Here is a 26,709-nt window from a genome sequence, read left to right on the forward strand (position 1 = left end):
TAGTTGCCTCAGACTGCTGTGCTGCAGCTATTGGACAGGAAACTACAGTCAGCAGTGATTGTGCTTCCTCCAGGCTACAAACTAGCTGGGCTGAACTATACTGTCATATAATTACACCTTAACCCAAACCAGACAAAGCACTAACATAAGCTAGCTTTCATCAGGAACTATGAGCCCAGGAACCATATGTTTTATATATATAACAGTTTGTGAAAATAACTCTATATGAACCACTGTAAATAGTGCAGGCGACAACTGCACTCACTCAAAATGACTTAAGTGAATTAAATCCAAACTAGGTTTAGTCACTACTTGTTCCTTAATGCTGAACATGGCAAATGACGATTTGTCAGCAGTTTTATGAACTACCAATCTTTTGTATCCCAGTGCTGACTCACTGTTATTAGTTTTCAAGCTGTTGGGAATTTTCTTTATTCATTCTGATGAGTACACGGCTATTTAATATGTCCCAGTACAACACCAGAATAGGTCTTTTTGTCCTAACAGGTTGTTTTGTCAGTGATGAGTCATGAGCCAGTAATCCATCCAGTAATTGTGCACTAGAAAGTAATTACAAGCAACCCTTCAAAGTACATCCCCACCTTGTCTCTGCATGCCTTGATATCAGCGGGTTATTATTGTCAGTTCAGATTTTTAGAAAAACAAATTTAAAATTCATTAATGAATTAGTTAAATGTAAATGGTGTCCCGTGATAACGCACACAGATGGGTGATGGATGTGTTGTGTCATCTGCGGTGAATAATCCAACACGGGACCAAAACTATCATGTTTAGTGAAAATACAAATGATCGCAGACGGTAACGTGTAACACAGTAAATGCCTTTACAGGTATGCTTATATTTTACATTAGAATGTCAGAAATCTAAAAATTGATTAAATTGAATTCAAGTGCCTTGAGAATAGTTTTTTGAATTATTATTATTATTATTATTATTATTATTAATATTATTATTAAGGTGCAGCATGTGGAATGAAACAAATGACCACATTGCAGAAATGATGTGTGTTCCCCTGGTCACACGTGATGCGGAAAAAAAAAATGCACATGTCAAACGGGCCTCGTCTCTTCGCTGACACCTGGAGTGTGTTGTGGTGATTGATGTTTGAGGGCGTGGCAGGGGTGACAGGTAATTCACAGGAGCAAATCTTCTAAGCCTTTTGAGACAAGCTTTATTTTTCCTAACAACTTGATGACCTCCTATTCAGCCTGTGTGTACAGTCACTCAGCTGAAACCATCAGGTTTTGACAGCAAGTATTTGTAGGATTTGTGCTCCGTGGGGGCTCAGCGTCTGTCTGGGTTTGAGGGTCAGAGTTTGTGTGAGCAACGATGGTGTTTTTGGTTTCTGAAGTAAATCTGGATAACTGTGTTTAAAGTGTAAAACACCGACACTTCACTGAATCCAAATATTTTGGTTGCACATAATTATTCGAGCTATAAAATTAGGTTTGATTCATTTGAGAGGCTGCTGTTACCAAACCGCTGAAATAAAAGCACGGTAACAAAAACAGCAGCATTTCAAAGCGAATTCTTATCAACACATTTTGAACAGTAGACACCTGCTGTTTTACATGCATAACTTACCAATCTGTCATCTGCTGCAAAGGATTTTTAACAAGGTGGGACGAGGGCTCTCCAAATTGTATCAGATTAAAATTCAGGGTTCATTTGAGCTAATTCACAGGATCACAGTGTGATGAATCCATTAACGAGGACATTCTCTGCATTTCCTCGTTTATCACATCATCTGAAAAAGATACTGTACAATTATAGTGGAATGGAAACAGAAGGCCGGCGTAAATAAAGCAAAGGCGAGCTTCAAAACACCCTGAAGATGGGTGACTTTATATTGGGGCTACATTAAAGACATGAGTCTGCCCACCTATTCCAGCTCGGAACAATCGGACAAGTGGAGAAATTTTCTTGTCATCAGCTTCCTGAAAAACATATGCTCCCTATCTTCTTATTTCCCTTCATGACTCACACCGCACTTCATCATACCCTTCACTCACAAAACTCTCTGCTGTAAGGCCTCGTAGCTTTAATTTCTGTTGCTTATTAGTAATAATTATTAAACGCTACCGATTCAGTAGTAATTTAATTAAACCTTATTTAATGGTTTTTAGATACATTTGTCACAGACAAGGTATCAGACACTACAAACCTGGTGGATTTACTGGCTGCTTTGGTTCTGGTTCTAATTGCAGCTCCCTGTAGAGGTGAACACGGACACTTTGGGCCATCCAGGGTCTAGTGCACCAAGCAGACACATTTGGCATCGTCTTTCCACATTCCTCACCTCCAACAGTTCTATCAAATCAGCTTCCAATTATGACACAGAGGCTGCTGTTGACGCACACAGACACACGGACAGAAATAGCCACAACAGCGGATTATATTTTCTCCTTCATCCTGAAAAACAAATATGCTTTAGGGGAATAGTTCTGCACTTCCAGAGATACACTTTCTTTTGCTTTCTGGTTGAGCGTTAATGTGAACACTGATACGACTCCTACATCTGTAAAAAAAAAGTGTAAAAGTGTAAAACTGACAATTTACCATTTCACTGAGATTATTTCTTAGCCAATATTAGTTGCCAGCTGGATTTTCTTACCTCTGGACAAGGTCACGTTAGCTCCCCATTTCCACTCTTTATTCTAAGCTAAGCCAACCGACTGTTGGGTCCAGGTGCGTAATTACTCTTTATTACTGGGTATCAATTTTCTCATCTTATTCTGCAAGAAAACAATCTGACAACTCCTCACAAGGTGAAACGAATCCCGAGGAAATACAAGAAAATACTATATTTAGTCTTTCACCATTCAGTGGTTGCAGCAGTGTATTTTCTTAAAAGCCTATGCAACAGAATAATAGCACAGTATTTTGATTCTGGTCAGAAGAATCCGACAATGTCACATTAGGAAATCAAAACCCATGCTTGTGTTTATAGTTTGGTGTGATACTAATGTAAAGGTGTCACTTCCCAGAGGGCTAGACATTTAAATACCAGTGCGAAAGGGAAGTTATAATGTCTGCTACATACTGGACCAAAGCTAAGTTGGCAATCATGCCATGCTTCACTGTGTCGAAGTTCTAACTTTCTCACGGCACGTAGACCTGTTCTTTGTTTGGCTTAGGCCTCTGAGGCTTGAGAAGCTTTCCAGTTCACTACGATCTAGAAGAAAAAGAACAGGTTGCCTGAGAGCTGAGAGCTGCTTCGCTGCTCCAGGACTTCTGATCACGCTGCATCGGACTGCCACATCCAGGCCCAACCCAGCATCCGATCAGCCGACAACAGGGTGGGAGGGGCAGACAGAGGCACTGTAGAGACTGAAAGAGGGTGAGAGTCCACACAGAAGCAGAGAAAGGGAGAGCTTGTGTGTGATTATGTGTGTGTGTGTGGAGGTATTTGAGAAGTGTAAAGACGTGAAATCCGAGCCACATACCCACACAGACAGTATCTGCTCAAACAGTCCCAGATTATTATTCTAAACTTTTGACGTTGATTGTTTCAGTGGTTATGAACAGCGAGAGGGGAAGAGAGAGAAAGAAAGAAGGGTGAAAATGTGGTTCCAATCACTCACAAAGATGCTTTTGTTCTGGAGCTGGGGCCTTCGCTTGCTCCCTCTCTCTGCCACACATGGACTTGGTGTTGGTGTTTCATCCACTTTCTCATCAGGCTCATGGCAGGGAAGGGGTCTTGGGAAGAAACGCATACTTGTGAGACACAAACGTCGGGAGCCAACATTGGTAGCTGTGCATTACCAATGTTGCTCACACCCACATCACCTCAGGGTTTAAGAGCTTGGAATTAGGAGGTAGTGGTTCATCTATTTACTGCAGGGTTAGTTGCTCTAAACCTGACTCCTCTTCTGCACATGTTGAAGCATCCTCGGACAAGACTCTGAAACCCAGCCAAAGCAAATGAAACGGCAAATGGCATTCCTGGATTTATTGTACGTATCCTTTATCAGATTCAAAAGTTGCCACATTGACTATTGCATTAATAAATCTATTAGTCAATCATTATAAAAAAAATAGAAAAAAGATTTAGGTGCTACGCATTCGCTGTTTCTACCTACTCACATGTGATGATCTGCTATGTTTTGTAGTTTTGGATTGGATTTGGAACACGATGACCTGAATTGTACTTGAAAGAAAATAGTTCAGCACTATGACGAATGCTTTTTTTGTGCGTAAACAGTTCAAAATTGAGGAAATGTTATGTAAGTGTGCTTCAGAAAATGATGACTGACATTTGCTTTATAGCCAGGTTTATACCAACAGTGTTAAACCTACTTGTAATTCTGTTATTGGAGTTGGTTTATGTTTATAACAGGTCTAAGAGGGAGTTAGATCTCTCTGGAGTCAGTTTGACCCAAACTATCATGTTTTGAGTCCTCCTTTCAACTCCTCTCAACACAGTGAAGCACGGCATGATAAATGGTTACATAGCGATTCATTGATGATTTATTTGTCTTTGAATGACTTTACGGACAAAGTAACACATATTTGTTCACGGATAGCCTGCACTGTATAACATAAAACACATTATCTTCAGTGTAATGATGTAAGATGTGCTCTGGGCCTTTTAATAACTTAAACTGAGTGTTAAAGCACATATGTGCTTGGATGTTTACTTGGATGTTGCCTACAGTAGAAAATTGCAGGGTTAAATTTAAATGTAGACAAAACAGACAGAGAGAGTCTCAGCTCATTAGACTGAATAAGCAGATCCATGTGCATGCATGCAGCAGCAGATACACAGTATGTTGTGTTGTTTTGAGTGAGTAAATATACTGTTTGGAGGATAGCCCACTCCTTCAGCCACAGACATGGAGAGGAAGAAAGGAGAGAGGGAGGATGACAGAGTGAGACATGAAGAGAGATGTCAGCATGGCTCTCTTTATTTTGTGACTCATAGGGTCTGCCTGGACCTCAGTGCTCTCCAAGCTGCTGCCACTAGCAGCCCTCCACACCCACTCACACGCCAAAATCACACACACACACACACACACACACACAAATGAAAACTGATTTAGAAGTGCTCGTCCCTGCACATGCACGGACAGGCAGCTGCAAGAGCATGTGTGCAAATCCCGTTCCAGACACACAAACAGGATTACAACTGCGCGATAGACACTCCTATGCATGCACCTAACGCTTACGCTGCCCAGATGAGCATTAAGAAATATATTCAGAGCTTCAGACTCCAAGTTTATGCCAAACATTACTCTGCCATGCCAAGAATAACCTCTTTGTGTGTTTCTCTGCACCCTGGCTCACCTTGTACAAGTATATGTTACTAAGTTTCTGCTTAGTATTCTTGTTGTGTGCATGCCAGTGAGTGTGTGTTTCTATATGCGTGCTTGTGCGTGCATGTGTGTCTGTAAAAGGCTTAGGATGGGGTCTCTACCAAACCCAAATGTCACAGGGATTTAAGTGTCAAGAGCGAGTTTCCTCCCAGCTGACTGCGAGAGAAGTTCACTAAAAGCACAAGATTAAACAAAGTTTCTACTTTCCAAAAAACATCCAGCCAGTTTCCATCTTTTCTCCCTGTGGCAACACATGCGTGATGCAGCACTGAGGTTTAAAGATAAGCTGTAGGGCATGAGCCAAGCCTGTGAGGGAAAAAGACACAGGTAAAGAAGAAGGGGAAATGAAGAAGGTGAGTGAATAAAAAGTACACACAGGTCACAAACAGTAGTTCTTCTTAAAATCCAGCATCTGTTCTAGAAACTTAATGAGCGTTCAGCCACCTGTACTCATGCCGTTCACTCCATCACATAACAGCACAGATAGTTCACGTCGGGCTCTGTCTGTTCTGCACTCTCTGGCCCACCCTGTTGGTCGGACCATGTCAGTGGACCAGGGCTGTGTTTGTTGCTGGGTTTGTGTTTATGAGATGCTGCTTGTGTTGTCCGGTTTGTTTACTCCTCCTGGTGGCCGCTCTCTGTATCACAATACACGCTGACCTCTGATCGGACCTGAATGGAAGACGCAGGCTCAGAAAAGTTTTCATTTAACAAGTAGTTTGTCATTGAGTGAGATTTTTATGTCAGTCAGGACTTAAAAACTACTATAGGAATGATATGATTCATTGTTTAAAGGTTATATGAGAGGTTTACTTCAAGAGTGAGTGTTTGTCTGCAATGACAAGTACTAAAAGAAGGAAATAAGAAGCTGAAAAAACTCTAAATTGCCTATTATTGTTAAGTATTGGCAAAGCACTGCCCTGATCCTCCACCGGAAAACAATCTGGAACAACGGTTGTTACTTTCTAAACTTAGGAAATGACTAAAGCTACTATAAGCTACCTATTTATGTATTTTGCCATGTAAAACGAGTTGTTTGTATTACATATTTATTAGATGACCTCGATTTCATCATCAATTGGATCAGTGGTGGTGATTTTAGTTAAAACCAAACAGTCTAGTAATGGTTGTGCATGTGCAGTATGACTCAGCAGGTCGGTTAGAAATAATTTGTTTAAATTTAGAAAAATATTCAGCCTTCATCAATTGTTATTGGTAGCTGCCATGATTGGTTTTCTTAATTATAGTAGACAGAGACAGTAGGAAGAGCATGCCAGAGGTCACAGTGAACACTGCAGTGCCGTTTCAGCCTGTGTTTGTGTTTTTGATACTCACTCTCATCTTGTCTACACTATAATACAATTCACAGAAACAACTCCCATTACAAGCAGGGGAATTACTGCACAGCTGGATCAACACGTCAGCCTCAACAAGCTTTTTTGTTGCAAGACTATTGCATTGAAACTGCATTACACTGTACAGGTGTTATTATTATAGCAAGTATAAATGGTGTATTTATTTCCCAGTGAGTTTTACCAAGAGCTGGATGTAATTAAGCAACATTATACTTCAAGTAAAGGTTCTGTTCTATGATCTTTATGTGAGGATTTAATACCACTGGAGAGGAAACAACAAAAACATATGGTGAGACAGTTTAATAAGTATTTTATTGCATTTTATAATGCCATTGTCAATAATTAGTACAGATTACATGCAACTAGACCTACTGTACAGTTTTTTTTATTGTCTGCATGGACAGACACAAGAAGATTCAGGTTACAAATACACAGATATATGTGTGTGTTTTTATACAGCATGAAGGAAAGGGCAGTGACTGGCATTACATGGCTACCCGGGGTGGAGGGTCAGAGGGCTGGGCTCCACTGTCTGTCTAAAGCCACCACCCAGTCCCTGTCCCCACCTCTTCCTCGGGTCACACTTTCAAATAACAAGAAACAGAACAAAAACCAAAGGATAAAGAGAGGTAAACAGGTAAACTGAAAACTAAGAAACAATACAGAGAGTCACTGCTGAAAATGTACACACATTCCTAAGGTTTAACCAGAGGAGCGCTGAAGTGGTAGTTCCATCATGATCATGTTCATGACTCTGGTTGTCTACTTGATAATACCGTCAGGCAAGGCTCCACTTTGAGAGTCCCTTCCCCCTCACATGACACCTCAGAACTGTCCAATCACACATCAGGATCTGAACAACCGAAAGGATTCAGGCTGGTCCCACAACACCATTATGTGAACGTATAATACAGTAGATAACAGCTCTCAGGAAAGGTGATCAGTGAAGTCGATGGAGAGTTTTGGAAGTAGCTTGTTCTTTGTTTGGTTACGTTTGTGGCATTGGTTTGGTTACAGTTTGGTTACAGTTCAGGAGTTTGGACTAAGCAATGTTTTGCTTGCAATGCCTTTGGTAGTCAGAAGATGAGCTGCATCTCTGAGAGCCATTCCACATTTTGGTATTGAGACTATGCAAAAGAAGGAGTATTAAAAATGCAACAGTGTCAGACTTTGATCTGCCTCCGTGGGACTGGGAGATGAGGTTTGTGACTGGTCACCATCATCCAGGTGTGTGACTCAGTGACACCCCCCATGGTGCCTACAGATGATTGACAGCTCTGTGGGTCAGAGTTCAGCACAGGAATGACAAGGGTCAGGGGTCATAGGGAGGGGTCATAGGGAGCAGGGACACATATTGGCACCTGAAAGGACCAACAGCAATACCTTTCATATTTTAAAGCAAGAGAGGGGCTACATATTCTTACATTTTTTTCCTCTTTCTCTTTTTCTTTTTGGAGGTTTTGGTCCTGTCTTTGAGAAAAAGTCCTTCTGAGGTATCAATACATAATGAAGTAACTTTTTAGTTTGTTTTCCATTTGTTTTTTTTTCTTTCCTTAAAAATGCATAAATGCAGTACAGAGACAAAAAAGTATCAAAATAGACCTAGCTAAGATAAATATACAAACAGGTGTTACCTAAACCACTGATCTAACTTTTATTCTTTTAATTCTTTTTTTGTTGAGATAATACACTTAAAAAATCAGCGTCCCAGACGTTTTATGAAGAACTGAAAAAAAAGGAAACAAACAAAAACAAAACTATTAAACCAAGATACCTGCAGCACTTAATATGATAAATACGTATACTTCAGCATTAGCAGTACAGTATAGGAATCAGAGCTGAAAGCTTTACAATAGCTAAACAGGTGCAGAAATAAAACGAAACGAAACAAAAGAAAGAAAGAATCCCCCGAAACAAAGAGAAAATCAATGGACAAAATGGGAAAGAATGCCCTGGAGAGATAGGTCAAGCATTAATATACAAGAATACATCGTGTTATGCCAAGCTGGAGAAAGAACAGAAGTGTTACATGGCGACCTGTGAACAATCTACATCTTTATAAAACAGCTTTGTTAACAGGTGTACCTTAAAGCACGAGTCAGAGATCATCTATGTACTGTATGCAGCAGTTCCTCTTGGTTTGGATATTACTAGTAGTAGTGATGAGTTTCTTTAAGTGTGTGTTAGTCCTCTCAGTGTCTCTGTGAATGTTTTGGTGAAGGGGTTGCTGTTGTGTGTGTGTGTGGGTCTTTGGATATATGGATGGTCAGAGCCTCTGTTTGCACTAACCCATAGCCCTGCTTCTATGCTCACTGTATATATGGATGTGTGTTTGTGTATGTGTGTGTGTATGTCCTGGTCACGCTGATATATTTTTCCCATCATTACCCCTGACAACCAGCTCCCTGCAACACCGCATGCTGTGGCCATTAATGACCAGTTTCCCACTGGATGAGTGCACACACACACACACACACACACACAGTTGATGCACACAGGAGAAACTGTTCACATGGCCCAGTGCTAATCGGGTGCAGGAATAAGTTTCACACAGCCGATAGAAAACTTTTCATATGCACTTAATGCTTCACAACACACTTGGAGACATAGAGTGCTTTAGATGTGGTTTAAGGAGAGGTAGTCATTTTTTAATTCCGTGGAGAGTGAAACGTCTCTAGGTTTTTGGGCTCAAGCGGATGTGTTAGGGAATCCAGATATTTGTTTTTTTTTGTTTTTGTTTTTTTTTTGTTTGTTTGTTGGTCATACAGATAGTGTAACACAATTTTGGCAATCATTAGTATCATCAAGGAAGAATGGAGGAAAAAAAAAAATTTAAGACAGTCTCCCATTGGCTATATGTTGAACTGTTTGGAAAAGGAGGTAGTGTTATTTTTGGTTTTTTATCTTGTTTCAAGATGCCTGTCTGCCACTTTGTACTTTGTTAGAAATCAGTCTCTAATGTGACAGGAAACAGTCCTGTTTCCAACACAAAGTCATCAGAAAGGTTCTTTCATTAAATAAGTAAAAATCATCTGAAGTGCAAGAGATAGATCGACAAAAAGTATGAAAATATGAACCAAACGTTAAATTACACGACATCCCTTGGTTGTTTTCCTCTTACACTGGTATATTTTCATCTTTTAAGCTGTTCCCTCTTTATTGTAATCTTCATAGATATTTGGAATTACTCATCCCTGTCCAAATATGTGACTTTTGTAACCACATTACAGTACATTTCTTCTTCCTTAAGAGAGCAAGGTAGTTAACTAAACGGATAAAGTCCAATTTCTTTTTTTTATAAGACAGCACCAGAAAAAAAATCTTAAAGCCAAGCATTTAAACGGAGCCAAATGTTTTCATTCTGTGTTTAACATCCCTCATTTTTGACATCTCAGGTTGTAAAGGTACACATGCTCAAATCCCTCATGAGTATCTCACTTTAGGCCCGTCCTAGAATTGTTTGGGAACACAATTTAGCCTGAGCGTGGCAGAGACAGTTTCACCTCTAAGTGCTTTCTTTTTTTATTATTTATTTATTTATTTATTTTTTGAGGAACTGTGCGAGGTTAATATTCATTTTTGGCCTCGTATCTAATCTAATGTGAGTCATTTGTAACCAGTTCTCATGTAAAAGCTTTGATGCTTTACACGCTTTGGTTTTTTTTGTTTGTTTGTTTTTGGAATGGTCAGCACTGTAAGTTATGTTTAGGTTCAACACAATAGTTTTATGAATACAATAATAGGAATTCAAACTCCTGGTTCGCTGTCTTTTGGCCAGTTCTTTAAGAAGAACAGAAAGAAAAAAAAAAAAAACTCAAAAATGGCAAAAAAAGAAAAAAGAACTACAGGGTTTTTGGTTTTCTACATATTTCTTTGGTTACCTGTAACAAAAATAAAATGGGAATAAGCAGATAATAGATTAAAATAAATGTTAAATTTGGCATGGCACTGTTAAGGAAAGTGATGTTTTCATGCTCACAGAAAGCAAACAGACGAACAAAAAAAAAAAAATCTCACGTGCTTTTTCTTTGAACACAAACTCACACAGTGAACTGCTGATAGCTTCTACACAGTAACTAGTACAACCATAGAGCTTTGAATCGAAGCTGAGCAGAGTTGCCACGTTTGGTGTCCCACAGAAAGCATTCCCCCTTTTTTCTTTATCAATTTGGACACAGTTCCAGGCGGAACCTTTGTGGGATGAGGTATTCTCTGACTGCAGTAATAATATATATATATATTTTTTAAAGCATTACTGATATTTCAAATACACAACCAAAAATAAGTGAATGAGAGAGAATTAAAACAAAACAAACGAGCTGTTAAATAATCTGTCTGGATAATGGCAACTTTAAGTGCTATTTCCAAATTTCTTGCCTGCTACACTTGGGACAGAAAGGGAAAGGGGCAGGAGTCAGGGTCAGGTATCACAAGTTGGGACAATACTGCGCTTTCTTAATTTTTTTTTTTTTTTGTTTTTTTTTCTTGCCAATACTTATTTGGAATGGTGTGAACAACCAGAGTAAATCAAACAAATTACAATACAAAAAACAAAACATAACCAGCATCCTTAGAAAAGGTACGTCAAAACCGAACGCCACTGTGAAAGTATCGATCCTCGAAAATAAACAATGATAATAACAGCAAATAAAAAAGGAAATGACAAAAGCTACCACACATTTTTTTTCTTGTTATATTCCATAATCATCAACAGTTTGCTTTTTTAGTCACAATATTTCTGTAGACGCTTCGTCCCTCTTTTCTCTCTGCTTCCACTCTTTTCTTCTCGTTCTCAGAGTGTTCCAAGCTCCTCGCTCCATCTGCAAATGGAGGACAGGAGAAGGGCAGCACCAAATGGTCCTGTTCCCACAGTCTTTTAGGGAGGGGGGGTGGGAAGGGATAAAGGTGGGCAGGAAACTGTCTTCTTTTTTTTTTTACTCACTTAGAAGCAAAGAGTTCAAAAGATGTTTGTCACTAAGTGTCTTGCTGGGGGCAGAAGTTTGGGCAGGGACCAGCACTACGCCGCCTCTGTCGGGTCGGCCTCGCTGTGGTCTCTCGCGCACAGACGTGGAGGCAGGAGCCTGCTCTGCAGAAGTGTGGGAGCACTTTTGGAGGTAATCTTTGAAAGCACTCGTCCGTACTTCTTTCCTTCCCATCTGGAAGCCCAAACTGTTTCATTTCAATCACATCCGAGAAAAAGAAAACGCAAGTGACTGACTCAAAGAGGGGTAAGAAGGAGAGGTATACTGCACAGCCCCTGGTGACTGCTCCAAATCTATATACACATGATTCTATGTGTGTCTTTTTCTCTCTAACACACATTCACCTGTGTGTCTTCTCAACTGACGCAGAGATGCGCGGCTAGCCAGGCAGCCCGGGACAACAGCGAGGAGGGTTTATGCAAAGAGTTGGGACAGGGAGAAGAGAGTGTGTCCGCGCCTCTAGGGGTCTCTACATAGAGGCTGGTGTTAACAGGGAAGATGGTGAGACATGGTCTGACAAGTGAATGAGTATGTGTGTGTGTGTGTGTGTGTGTGTGTGTTCGTGTGGGTGTATATGCATTAAGTGGTGTTACACCTCTGACCCAAGTGTTGAAAAAGAAAAACACATGGAGGTAAAGCAGTGCTCCACAGTCTTGTTTTTGCGTCTGAAAGTTACGGAGGTCATCTAACCCTGTTTGGAGTTTCTCAATGTCGTCCTTGTTTGCTTGCATTTTCTTAAAAACTTCTTTCTTTAAAAACAACAACAACAACGAAAAAAAAAAAAACATTCTCATTTTTCACTCTTCTCTCGTAAGTGTACTGTATCTATATTTTTCCTCTTCACACTGATGAGAGGGCTTAGGGGTTGGTCTCACTATGTCCCGTCCCTCTGGTTCATCTTGGATTTGTCCTACTCCAGCTCCTCAGTGGGAAGATCCTCCTCCAGGTCACGTTCATCGCTCGGCAACGGCAGGCTGTGTGTGACACCAGCCAGGAGGGAGACTGGCCGACTGTCCTCCTCCAGCTCAGTGGGTTCCTCCTTCACATGCACTGGGTGGCTGCAGGACGGAGCAGGATAGACAGATATTAGTGACAGCAGTGAATTGCTGTACTAATGTAAAGTATCACACTGAGCTAATTGTTTTTTATTTTAGCAGCACGTCTGGTGCCTACGTGTCTGCACAAATGTACCTGTACTGTTGAGGGCTGAGTGTGGGGCTGCAGCTGCCATTGCTGTTGACCTGCTCCACAGTGGAGCTGACATCATCGTGACCCACATGCAGCATGTTGAGGCTGGCCGCAGACGTAGGGGTCACCAAGGGAGGGCTGTTCAGCAGGGACAGGCTACTCTCTGCCAGAGCCGCCTATACACACACACACACACACACACACACAGAAATATGTCATATCACTGCAGAAGTGGTGCTGATGATGAAGATCTGTTCACTACAATCAGATGAGTTGAGGGAAATAACACGGCTTGACTTGGTTATGTTTAAGTTGTAATTGGTTTGTAAGCTGAAACACCCAACTAGACATATATCACTGTGTAATGAAATACTGATGAGTACTTCTTGTGAGAGCTCTTCCAGATGGAGTGCATTTGGATCCACTACCTTGCCTATGAACTTGACAAACCACTAGGGGGCACTTATACACAGTACTTTCCCAGTTGTGGCTTTTGCTTGTCATAATGTAGTTTGGTGTTTGTGTGTGTGTGTGTGTGTGTTCACGTAAAAGTCTCAACAAGATTATTAAGTGAGACTGTAGTTGAACACACACACACACAAACACAGTGAAACATCAATGGCTGCAGAGGAGAAAACAACTGAACCAGCATCAGGGTCTGAACGTGAGACAGGTTGGACACTGACTGAGAGACTCCAGCAAAAAAAAAAAAAATAGACAAAAGTGCAGAATTCTCATTGGCTCCGAGACTAGTTTTCTGGGACAGGCGATAATTTTATGCAGTAACCTTAATTGACAACTACTTGTCGCTATAAATCATCTCAGTCATAAAACTGCACGTGCGCGTCTGCGTGTGTGTGTGTTCGGTGTGTCTATCTGTATAGGAGTGAAGGGATAGGTCGAGTGTGCAGCGTGTGGCGAGGTGGGGGTGGTGCGTACTGTATGTGTGTGTGACAGAGAGAGAGAGAGAGAGGTGAGAGTGTGCGCTGGTGTGGGAGGCGGAGGGAGGAAGCTGGTGCGAATGTCGTTAGGGAATCTGCTAATTATAAGAGGGAATTGATATTAGTGCCCTTGATTGTGATTGGCTACTGTGTGTGTGTGTGTGTGTGTGTGTGTGTGAGAGAGAGAGATCGAGGGAGGAGAGGGCATTCCTTACCTGATAGCTGGCATTTAGGGATCCAAAGCCCAGGCCTGAAATCATGTTTTTCACCAGAGTAGGACTTCTACACACACATACACAGAGAGAGAGAGAGAGAGAGAGAGAGAGAGAGAGAGAGAGAGAGAGAGAGAGAGAGAGAGAGTGAGGATCACAGATTGAGTGCACATGTGATTAGATATGACCTCTGCCAAAGCTCACTGACAAATCTCACAAATATGTTTGTTACAAGTGGAAACATACACAGACTGTAAACAGATGCTAAAACACATGTGATATCTGGTGTGCAGGTGTGAGTGTGTGTGTGTGTGTGTGTGTGTAATTATCCCTGGTTTCTCTGGTGGTTGCAGAGAACATCTGTTTACATACGCTAACAAGTTTTTTTCCCTCTCTTGCTTCTCACACAGCTGCTTACTAATGGTGTTGACAAACACAGAAAACACACACACACACACGAGTACGCACACATACATCAAGTACACAACAAGTGAGAAACTCCCTTTTTTTTATTTGATTGCTGAGTTGGCCTCTCAGTAATAACAGGGGGCTTCATTTAGGCAATCATAGTGCCAGCACCCATAAGCTCACACTCACATCAACCTCAGACGTGCACCACGAAAACGAAACGTGTGCGTGACAACGTGCGTGAGGCTCTTACCCGGTCATCTTTGGTGGTCTCCTCTTTTGGTATTCAACTTCATCCACAGTCCACACGGCCCCCTTCACGTTTTCGACACGGACAAAACACTTGTGCAGACTCAGGTTGTGGCGCACAGCATTCTGGGAAAAGGGAGACGTGACAGATAAGGGCGAGTGTTAATGTGCGTGAAGATCGTTCGATAAGGCTTTAATATGAGTCATTTCTGCGAATTAAAGTTTTGGATTTTATTTAGTTTCTAAATTAAAGTTTATTTTGTTGATTTCCCTTTGAATAAATGTTCAGTGGAAACACCTGTCAACAAACAATCTAATGCAAAGGATGTTTAGAAATATTAAAAAACACAAGAGGTTTCCCTTTGTCTCATGGATTTGTTTAGGTCAGAGATATTCCCTGATGTCTACTGCTAATTCATTTGGTTTGTTCATATCATGGTTTGTCTGTAATTGCCATAATATTCCATCAATTCCTTTAGCTGTGCTTAGAAAGTTACTTTTGTTATTTTACCTGTTGTTACCTAGCAGGAGCTCATTTAGGGTGTGTTGGAGTGTAATAAACCAACGGCACTTTCCAGCTCCGTGTTAGGTGGCAAATTTAAGCTTTGTGACCCAAAGACAATTGTGCTTTTTTAGAACTTTTTAGACACACACTCGTGCATACTGTAGCTCTATGTACAGTGCTAATGCAAGTCAGCCGTTCTCTAGTACCATCATTTTGTCTCAGAATTTTTCTAATCAGCCATCATCAGCACACACACACACACATCCACAGGCACTCAGAAAGGCAGGAAGGCAGGCACACCGCTATCTTTGTCTCACCCCCCCAGGGACAGGCCTCCCTTTTCATCTGCTATTTGTAGTTTGTTCATGCCCAATTTCATTACCAATTTTAATTCGTCTATAATTAAATCCTGCATATTCTCTCTGACACGCTGTTCTAAGCCGAGAGGGAGGGACAGGCCAGGCATGCATCACTCCTCTCCGTAATTACACACGCAGAAACGCACGCACACACAAACACACACACGTAATTACACAAGCCATAATCAGCGGAGGAACCCTTTCTCCCCCGCATCCCCTCAACCCCCGAGCCGTGATGCTAAGTTTTGTAAATGAGTCTGACCCCAATCTCCGCCCGCCACCCTGAGTGAGTGCAAACACACACACACATACACAGTGCTATTGCAGTGCTATTTGCATTCGTCTCCGTGATGAAAGCCTAATTCTCCCAGTTAAAACATTAGCAGTCATTTACAGTGGGTCACAGCACATGTGCCACTCATCGGCACTCCCTCCGGCTGAGAGGGGGTTGGAAACTGGAGGTGGGAATTTTGGAGAAGAAAAAAAAAGTGACTTCATTTTCTTTCACATTGCCAGGTGTGAATGGAGGTGTTATTGTCTTTGTACTGTAAATGTTTGAGCATTATGATCAGTCCAGTTGTGTTTCTGCTGTGTGCTGGGAAGGCCTGCTCCCATATGATCCCGGAGAGCAGTATTTATGAGGCAAAATGTGCTCAGTGTAAGAAAGATAAATAATCATAATGTGTAAAGATGGTCACTGTGACTTAGTATTAATAGCAATTTATTATCTATCTTTCTTTTTGCATTGTTGATAAGTTTAAGAAGCATTTTTTGTTAACTGTAGATGTCAAAACTATATTAATACAATGGGTTTTTAACAGAAACTAGAATTTCTTTTTTTTTTTCCCTTCATTTCACTGATCACTGACACAGCTGCTGTCTTCATGAAATATGATGGCTTATTAAAGGACATACATCTCTACGGCCCCTATTTGACTCACCAAGCTGCAATATAAATACATAAGGGCATGCCAAGCTATATTTAAAGGTCTGCGAGGCCAACGGCACAGGAAGCAGACACCAGACATTAATAGTTAAAATTCATAAAAGTCAGATGAGGAGATAAAGATATTCCTGGCTGCCCTGTCTCTTAACCCTCTCTGAACGTCTCTCTCCATCCCTCCATCATCAGCCCATCCCTCCCTCCTTGGTTCAGGGCTATTAACGTAAGGCTGGGGTCTCTCCTCCCTCCTCCTCTCTCCCTTTTTCCTCATTCTCCCTCTTTCCCACTCTCTGCATGAACTGACACTCAAATTAGTGTGAGGTTTCTGTAGAAATGGGTCAGCACCTACAATGGCGGGATCAGGCCAGGTGTGTGTGCGTTAGAGAGAGAAAGAGAGAGCGAGATGAGGACAGAGAGAATAGACGAGAATTCAATGTGTGTGATCATGAGCACTGTGTGTGCACCAGCTTTGTATGTGCCTTTCTGTAATGAGGCTAGATGTGGCTGTACTGAGCTAAGTGGGGCTGGCTCTCCAGGTGCCATGTTGGAGGTGAGAGAATTGTTTAGGGCGGGAGAGAGCATAAAGGAGCGAGAGAGGAGGAGAGAATGAGAGCAGTAGGAAAGTGTTTCATAAAGGACGGAAGCAGTCTGTAACTGTCAAATCAGCTGAATCTCTTTAGAGGCACAGAAAAGTCAGTAGGGTTTGTAAGTGTTAGATTTAGACCTTCAAAGTGAGCACATTTTCTAAAAAAAAAAAAAAAAAGTGAGTCATTTTTGTTTCTCTCATTGTGGTCTAACAAGTCTCAGCTGGCATCTGCTTGGGTTCATCAGTGGGCGCAGACCACAATTACTGCACAGTCAAAAAGCTCAGCCTGCTATCCAGTCACAGGAGTTCGTCACAGTGTATTTGAAATACTGTGCTCTGAGTGAAGCAACATTTACCCAGTCAGCACAGTAGAAAGAGTTTCAGAGTTTCATTTTGTAAATACAGTGCTGCTCATTTTCACCATCATCTCAACAACTCCACTACAGTTTTTGAACAAGTCTGGTTATCATCTTTTATCTAATCTAACAGATTTTTGGACATTTACTACACATTGGGTCCTGAAAGGAGTGTCAGGTTTAAATTGTCACAGCAAAAATGAAGACAAAAGTGGGAACATTTGCCGTGTCTGTACCTTCCATGTGGCTGTGTTTCTCCTGAAATAGGCAAACTTTCGTGTAAACCAGTTGTAGATCTCATTGAGAGTCAACTGTCTCTCTGGGGACTCCAGGATGGCCTACAGACAGGGAGAGAAAGGACAAAAGTTAGAGGAGAACACAGACACAGAGCAGGGACGGCGAAAGAAATCATCGGAGAGACTGACTTACATGACGTATGAGAGACGCGTAGGTAAAGGGAGGCCTGACATCAGCGTTCTTGTAGAACTCACAGTTCTGGGCAAGCTCTGAATAAAAAAATAGCTAGTGTGAATTTTAAACATTGGTGACTTTTAATCTTCTATTTAAAAAGAAGAAATAAGAAATGAATTGTGTCTAATTTTTTTTCTATTTATTAATATTATTAGAAGATAATCCATATATTTTATTTTAAGTCTTTTGCTACAGCAATGCCAATAAATGCAAATGAATATAAGAGAATGATAAAGTATAAAGTATATCACTTAATTCTAGGTCACATACTTAAAAGAAATCTGTTGCTTGGGCACCTGAAATCAAAGAAGAAGGAAGAAGTGTGTTAAAGTCTACCTGAGGCAATGGGGGTGCAGTATTTGTCGGAGTTGCGCCTACGTATGGGCCCAACAGCGTGCGTGTGAGAGTGAGAGTGTGTGTGTAGGCTAGATGAGCTGATGACCGAGGGTCCCTGGCGCAGTGGGGTGATGGGAGTGGCAGCGGAGGTGGGGGGGTGGGGAAGACCCTCTGGGTAGGCCTCGCTGTCTCGCTTTAGCAGAGAGCCACTGGAAGCCAGGTTGAGCTGAGGAGAGACAGAATTAAGGGTGAGTATTTTTAATAATAATATTTTTAATATTGGTGCCATTATTGATATTAACATTTGGAGTTCTAAGTGTGCAGACTTGGTTTTTGCTGCCCTCATATTTTTTCTAAAGCAGCTGTTTACTGAGAAACATCATGGACTTTGGATAAGGTCAGAATAAGATTTCAATGCATGACACCAGAGTTTTAATTAAATATATAACACTTCTCTTCCAGGAAAAGATTTGTTTTGTCTACAGGTTGTGTAAGAAATGTAATACTGAGCTCCAACTCAGTCCAGATAGTTGACCTGTTCTCCCAATACATGAGAACACAGAAATGATACAAGCATGTGGGCCACCAGGGCCACATGCTTGAATCACCTGAAAAAGTAATGAAAATAGTCCAGTGACTGAAAACAATTCAAACCATAACTCAGTGCATTATTTAACCTGCAGGAACACATGGCCCTATATTCAGGTGGCACCACTGATATAAAGCTGTGTCCCGAGAGCCCCCCCTACGAATTTGTGTCTCTACCATTTCTCGAAAACAACCCAGATTCTTGTGCGGACCCACACACACACACACACACTGACTCGGAGTGAACATGCACATACATTTCTACACACACTGCTTGCTGCAATTAACCCTGTGCTTACAAAAACAAAACCACACGACAGCGTGTTTGTAGAGAGGGGAGCATACTCATGCACTCTGCGGTGGCAAAGTCTTCACGGACCAATACTGCCCAATTAAGCAGAGCCCTGCACGCATGCACACAAGCACACACGCGCACACACACAGAACCAGTACTCCCAGTCTCTCTGGGACAGCCATTGCAGGGCTGCTAGTTTAGGACTAATTAAAACCACTGTGTGTGCATGTGTTGTCTATATGTATTTGAAATGTGTGAATCGCCCGTCTTCGCTCTGCCCTCTTGCTGTACCATTTGGGGGGTGGATGGTGGGGTTGGGGGTGTTTAACAGGTACTTCATTAACGCTGCAACCCTGCCACATCACCACGGCAACAGTCGAACCCTGTTAATTGAGGCCAAGCTTTGTTTCCATTCCTGACGCTCCTCCCCGGCCCCTCCTCCTCCAATCCCTGACCCCGAGGCTCATCTCCAGTGGTGACAGAACACGCCTCTTCCTGATTTCCCATTAGATGTTAATGGCAGCTGATCCCCCTGCGATCAACACATCATGCACACACACCAAGTACACACAAACACTCACACACACACTGCCACTCAGCTGAACCCATTTATATCCCCTCAAATTAAGACACTCTACCTCTAATTGACAATTAATTTCAACATCTTTATATTTTAATAAGACTCCTCGTCAATCTGAATAATGAAATATTCATTAGATACCTAATAACAACCTCGCCAACCAGTGCAGACACACACACACACACAGCCTCATACACACACATCATATCAAATTTTATTCCCTTTCACCAGCACACACAGAATATACTCCGAGAGCAGCTAAGAAAGAACATGCGGCGGGACTGAATACGAAACTGAGCTTAAAGTCAGACACAGTTTGAACCTGTGAATGGCTGTAATTTATGTCATTCTCTGAGGAATGAAACGCACTGTTTAATGACAACTTGAAGGCAGAGACAGGGATGGAAACAAACAGGATGAATGAACGAGAAAGGAAAAGAATAAAACAGACAAACAGGAATCATGAAAACCCTGATAAACCTCACTGGTCAATAGAGGGCGCAGATAGCAAGCAAGACAGGAACAGGGGAACGTTGAAATGCCAAGAAGGTTAAGACGTGATGAAACTCATAAAGAAGAGTTTATAAGTGAATAACAAGCATGTAATAGTTTGAGGTCACACAATAAAGGAAAATGGGATGTGTTTTGTGAATAGGGATGCCTCCGTGTACTCACAGGTTGGTTAAACGGCTTTGGCTCTGAGGGACGCATGTGCAGGTGGGTCATCATGGCCTGGAGTCGCTCGCTCTCTTTCGCCAGCTGTGAAACACACAGGGATGAAATCACCGTGAAAAATACTTCACCTCATTTCATAACCCTTCGACTGATATAAGGGTAATTCTGTGCCAGTACCACATGTGGCACTGGTACAGAATTACAATTACAATTACACCTCAGGCACAGAGATGAAAATGACAGTCAGCCGCCTCAGCACCCAGAGCGCTCTCACACACTTACACTAGCCTGCAGACACACTTGTCCCCGTTTGACATTGTTAACTGCCATTTAATGGGCGCCGCTACAGCCTGTGGGAACGCTGCATCCTGCGTGTGTGTTTGTGCATGAGTAAAAATGTACACACATGTAGCCTCCAGAAACAACGTATCTACAATAAGACTGATAACACCATTAACATACTTACACACCAGAGCGATGCGTGGCACTGTGCAAATACCAGAAACTGAAACACAGTGACTGTGCTGCTTCTGCTGTGTGTGTGTGTGTGTGTGCTGTTGGAGGTTAAGAGTAGTGGGCTGCCTGTGGACTGCTGAGGGATGAAGTGACGGCCGTCCTGATGTGATGTGACACCAGCTGCCTCTCTGTCACTTTGTGTTCCCTGGTGGTGGCTTCAGGATCCCAGCTAAACACTGTTTACCACCACCACCAAACACAACGCTAACCCCCTGATCCTGTGTATTCAGGACTGTGTCACGATGCGTGTGAGGAGACAGGTTTTGTATTTTCACTTTGTTTGGAACTTTTCGTATCCACAGCCTTGCTTGATGAGAACATTTCATTTATTACCCAGTGTTGGTATTTTATGTTTGCTGGAGCATTCAGATGTTTCAAGAGCTTGGATATATGAACCACTTTGAGAACAAGAGAGGCCGTACAGCCTGGTCCTCCATTCTCTTGCGCTTGTCTCTCCCTCTCTCTCTTTTTCGCCTCTCTCTTCCTCCTCCCCTCTAAGCCTCGCTCTCTCTTGCTGGTGACCAGAGCAGCTTTATAGTTGGAGAAGCGATGGCAGCTTCCCTGCCGACTGCTCCTTTTAAATTACAAGCTCCACTGCTCTCCATAAACTCTGCCCTGCTTCAGACAAGTTACCGCCATTGACTGGCTGAAACAGTCTTCACGATTTTTTTGTTTGTGAGTGAATGAAAATGGAGTATGTGAGTGTGTGTATTTGTGTGTGTGTGAGCGAGAGAGACAGAAATAGAGTGGGCAGAGGGACGCACCTGTATCTCCAGTTGCTGAACCACCTGCATCTGGACTCGGCACTGAGCGGTGCTGCGGTCATCTAGGGCGTGCTCATTGTTCAAGTGCCTGGAGGAGACAGGAAGCACAAGAGGATCAGCATTCAATCATATTTGGGAAATAACTTGATATCTACAAATAAAAAGCATCAAGATCAAACTCCCGCTAGTCCCAATTCAATGACAGTCTCTAAGTCACACTAAGCCCACAGAATATTTGCTACATCAGCCAACGGGTCCTGAGTGATGAAGTAACAAAACTAAGCTCTTTCATTTTTATTTAAACTGGGTTCTGAGCTGTTTCAGCACTACAGAAATAAATCATAATCTTGGAAGTTTATTTTGTCTAGTGAAGGACGTAGCAGCTGTGTTTTGTGTGTGTATACTTCATTGGTGCTCAGTGAACCGTGATCCAAGACAACCACCTGGATATGAGCTCATGTGTTATCACACAGAGCCTTATCTTAAGACTTTCTGTTAGCTAAACTGCGTTCTACATATTAACACCGGCGCGTGTGTGTGTGCGCGTGTGCGCACAGACGTGTGTGGATACGTGTGAATGGTGGCGCTGTTTGTTTCCTCCAGTGTGGGAGGACCCCGGGACCTTCTGATCTTTCCCAGCGCACCCCTCCCTCTCTCCCTTCCTCCACCCCTCTCTCATCACCAAGGTTATTCACAGGTTGCCGCTGCCTGCCCAGTGTGTGTGTTCGAGTGTGTCTGAGAGTGTTTGCGTGCACACATCGCGGTGGGAGTGTATGAGTAGTTAAGTGAGCCGGTATATTAAAAATGAGTCTTGTCCCATCCTGTGGTGTTAACATCTAATCTCAATAAATTTCTAGTAACATTACTAACTTGTTTATTAGGAAATGACTTTTCCACAGGAACATGTGTGTGTTGACGCACTGTATGACTGTGTGATTATGTGTGTGTCGTTAATGAAGTAGAAAGTTGGGCTATATCAGGCGAAGACTAGAAATGAAACAAAAACAATGATGTCATGGCGTGGATAATCCAGGCAGATAGACGGCTCAACACAAGTGCATGATAATAATAACAAAAACATGATCTCACCCCCCCCTCTGTCAAGCTCTCTCTCCCTCTCCCTCACTTGCACTTCTGTCCACTCTCCCCTTCCCACTCTTCTTCCCCCGCAACTCCCCAAATGCCTGTGATTCACACTCATTCCAACCAAATCAGCCCCAAAACCTTCCCCTCCCTCTATAGCAAGGCCATAAACAGTAGCAGGGTTTTTTTTTTTTTTTCGATGTGTCCCAACAATGAGGCTCTGTTTACCCCTCTGTGTGCTGGCAGACAAGGCTTTAACCCACATTACACCCAGCTCCACAGACCACAGCCAGAGTATTATACCAGAGGACAGGGAAGAGGAGGGAGGAGAGGTGGGCAGAGAGAAGAGAAGAGAAGAGAAGAGAAGAGAAGAGAAGAGAAGAGAAGAGAAGAGAAGAGAAGAGAAGAGAAGAGAAGAGAAGAGAAGAGAAGAGAAGAGAAGAGAAGAAAGGCCTGAAATAGTGGAGAGTCTCCCTCCTCTGTTCTTCTGCTCTACCATTTTCCCTCCTGGGGCGATGACTAAGGCTAGCTGGAAGGCAGCACACTGTCGGACTGACGGCATTATCTGTCACTGACTCTATTTTTTTCATCTCCCCCTCTCTCTCTTATGCGCGTACACACACACACACACAAACACACACACTCTTTCACCCTATCTCTCTATCCTTCCATCTGCCCCGGGGCTATGTGAAATGAGACACCAAACAACAGCTTTCCTCTCCAAACTTTCCCAGCCTGCTTGCAAGCTTTGATGTGACTGTCCGATGCCATCACAATCACTACCCACACTTCTGTTATTATGTGTGTGTGTGTGAGAGTATGTATTTCATCACCCCAGCTTATTAATATCTTCATTGTTCAAACAGCTAAGAGTTCCAAATAGATAATGAGACTGCGAGTTTGTTTAGGGCTTCATTAGAGGCTTGTGAAGCCTTTGTTACCAGTCACAGTGCCATAGGGAAGTCCACTGTACTGTGTGTGATGGAGGATGAGGTAGCAGGATGAATGACAGAGGGAGGAGAGGGAGAAAGTAGAAGGAGAATAGAAGCAGAGTAGGGAGAAGTGAGAGATTCTGTAGAGTATTTGTCATTATCTAAAAACAGAAAAAATGCTTGTGGATTAGCTAATAACAAGTCATTTTCTATTTTAGTAAAGAATCCATCTCTCTGACACCCCAGACAAAACACACACAAAAATACTGGGACAAACCTAGACGTTGCCATTACCATGAGACACAAACACTGCCTCACATATTTAGATCAGGTATATATTAAGTCAGCAAGTGTTCATGTAAATATCCAGTAAAAAATGATAAGAAAATTAAAATTAAAAATGAAATGTAGAGTTATATCTGGAGGCAAAAAAAAATAAATCCCTCGAAAAACAAAGACTTTCTACAAAGTGTGTGTACCTGCATGTGAGCATGTGTGTGGTTCAGAGCAAATGTGATGCAATAAATTGCAACTTGTGAATTAGTGAGGTAATGCAGAACTCCGAAGATGTGTGTGACTGACACTCTACATTTAGCACATACTGTAGCTTCCCCTTTTTTCTGCTTCTGCTGTTGTGCCTACAGGTTATCTCAATCAGAAGTGATGTCATGTAGTTTTTTCCTACAATACTACTACCACAAATTAGTGATGAAATTAAAGTACGTTTTAACATGGTCTACAGTCTGGTTTGTGGCAAAGAGAGGAGAGTCTATGCCTGCAAATATTTGGGACTAGCAGTCAAGTACTTTCATCTATCAAACCAGCATATGTATGATATCATATGGCTTTGTGGCTGTTGACTTACTTGATGAACTGTCCCATGTCCTCGCACAGTGCTTCGCAGCCAGGCCACTTACACTCTCCATGACCGTAGAGAGGATGGGAGCTTGCATGCTCCTCGTGACTGTGGACAGAGAGACACACAGAGACAGCAAAACGGGTGTTAAATGTTATGTAATATAATGTGCACATAAAATATCCTGCAAATAAAGGCAGATACTTTATAAGAATAAGGAGCAAAGTGTAAAAACGCCACACTCTCACACATAAACTTAGACATGCAAAACTGACTGTAACAGCAGCAGCAGCATCAATACGGCCATCTGAGTCTGGTTAGCAGTCATTAGTTTGTACAGTGCAGAAAGCCAAGTGCAGAGAGAGGAGGATAGAGCAGAGTGGGGTCAGTTACAGAAGCCAGGCAAATAAGGGCATTGGTCCAGTAACCTCAGAGGCACATTCTTAAGGCCGTGACCTGTCTTTCTGTCCTTGGTGTGTGTGTGTGTGTGTGTTGTGCATATGTGTGTTTGTGTCTGTTCTTATGTTTCAGGAGTTGACACAGAGTCGGCATAGGACCAACCAGCCATGACTGATTGGCGGCGGCTGCCGTCATGTGCCGGTTGTTCTTTTGTGGTGAGCCTATGTGTGCATGCGTGTGTGTGTGTGTGTTTTTGTGCGTGTATCCGTGCATATTTATTAGCACGTATTTGTATTTGTGTGAGACGATGAAAGACTGGGCCAGGTTTGGTTTGGGCCCTGGGTAAAATAAATGTATCCATGCATGTGTGTGTGTGTGTGTGTGTGTGGCAGGTCCAGTAGCAGATGTGGTTCAGACCTGGACCTTCGCCGGGGACTGCTGTCTCCACATATATTTACATGACTGTGTATGTGTGTATTTGTATGTGTGTATGTGGACGTGCATGTGCGTGTGTGCGGACTGGGATGGGGATTCTCCTAAATCAACATCAGAAGGTTGTCTAACAGAAACCATTTGTCTCACAGATGGAACCATGTCTCTCTCCCTCTCCCTTTGCTTTTCCGTCTCTTCCTGATCATATGCGCAGGCTGGGGTTGGAGCTGTGTGTGCGCGTGGCTGTATGTGTGTATGCTGGCTGTGGTTGAGTCAACTCAGAAGCAGCTCAGACAGCAGACATGACAAACTGCTGGCAACCACATTCTCCTCCACATCAGCCATGCATTAGCTTAGCAGGCTAACACAATGATGCTACCCCTTTTTGTGATCCGGTGAACTATGCTGGGACACCAGCTGCACAGCTGTCCTATGGCATGACAGTTGATCAACTATTCTTAATATTCACCCGCCCACCCTGACCCCTATGAGTGTGTATGTGCTACTCACTGGCTGCTGGGGGGTTGGCTGCCTTTGGAGTAAAGGGGGACATGGTCATCTCCGCTGTCTGCCTTGGTGAAGGAGGATATCCACTCAAACAGTCTGGCTCTTAAAGATGAAGAGAAGCCCATGAGCAGCCAGAACAGCCATGGGACAACACAACCCTGACACAGTGTGTGTGGTACAAATACAGCTGGTACAAGAACTTGGCTCCAACACATTCAGTCTGCCACATCTTCCTCGTCTACTTTACTTCTCGTGCATTGACTACTGTCTCCTCTCCTCTTTTCTCCATACCATTCTGGCATGTGGTTGACAGCATACTGGCAGGACACAGTGAACCCAACACACCTCCTATCAAATGAGCTGTGAGATGATTAAACCATGGTGTCGTGTAGTGTGCTGCACGTGCACTTCTTGCAACCATGTTTACGTGTGTAGGTGCAGAAAAACAGCTACAAGTTAAGAGTCTAAAGACTACGTAGCAGGAATGTGTGAATTAGAAAGACTGCAGGTCACACACAGGATAGACCCACCGTCGCAACGTGGATCGACTGAGAATTTTAACATCACCGTACCTGTCTCTCTTTGGGGTGTGGCTCTGTCCATTGGGCATACTGTGCAGTGGGATGTGAGCGCTGGCAGCTTTGGGGAAGGCTGAGGTAGAATTGGAACTGTTGGTGCTCAAGTCCAGGCCCTCGGCCTGTTTCAGGGCCTCCTCGCTGCTTGGCACCCCCGACACCTCCTTCCACAGCTGTTGGAGGTCTGACGGACACATTGCTGCAGAGAAGGAACGCTCAGTTAACGTTCACCGAATTCGTTCATCAGTTTACATGTTCAGTGCAAATATGATCAAAAGAT

The 26,709-nt window shown here is 42.7% G+C and overlaps 1 protein-coding gene across 4 annotated transcripts in view; it reads right to left on the reverse strand.

The window, feature by feature from the left end:
* Positions 1–6,984: 6,984 nt before the first annotated feature.
* Positions 6,985–26,709, reverse strand: part of foxp4 (forkhead box P4) — an 87,485-nt gene continuing 67,760 nt past the window's right edge. For 3 of the 4 annotated variants that reach the window (XM_026348520.1, XM_026348519.1, XM_026348518.1), the window contains exons 7-18: positions 26,427–26,628; positions 25,858–25,956; positions 24,526–24,624; positions 21,646–21,733; positions 20,366–20,449; positions 18,228–18,453; positions 17,850–17,926; positions 17,657–17,758; positions 14,676–14,797; positions 14,018–14,084; positions 12,865–13,037; positions 6,985–12,731 (exon numbers count right to left, since the gene is read on the reverse strand). In XM_026348520.1, coding sequence (XP_026204305.1) covers positions 12,584–12,731; positions 12,865–13,037; positions 14,018–14,084; positions 14,676–14,797; positions 17,657–17,758; positions 17,850–17,926; positions 18,228–18,453; positions 20,366–20,449; positions 21,646–21,733; positions 24,526–24,624; positions 25,858–25,956; positions 26,427–26,628 — 1,487 coding nt within the window. In that variant the 3' untranslated portion in view covers positions 6,985–12,583. The remainder of the gene's footprint in view (positions 12,732–12,864; positions 13,038–14,017; positions 14,085–14,675; positions 14,798–17,656; positions 17,759–17,849; positions 17,927–18,227; positions 18,454–20,365; positions 20,450–21,645; positions 21,734–24,525; positions 24,625–25,857; positions 25,957–26,426; positions 26,629–26,709) is intronic. The other variant, XM_026348521.1, reaches the window with a different exon arrangement.

Source organism: Anabas testudineus, chromosome 5, assembly GCF_900324465.2.
Source record: "Anabas testudineus chromosome 5, fAnaTes1.2, whole genome shotgun sequence".
Classification (NCBI taxonomy): domain Eukaryota; kingdom Metazoa; phylum Chordata; class Actinopteri; order Anabantiformes; family Anabantidae; genus Anabas; species Anabas testudineus.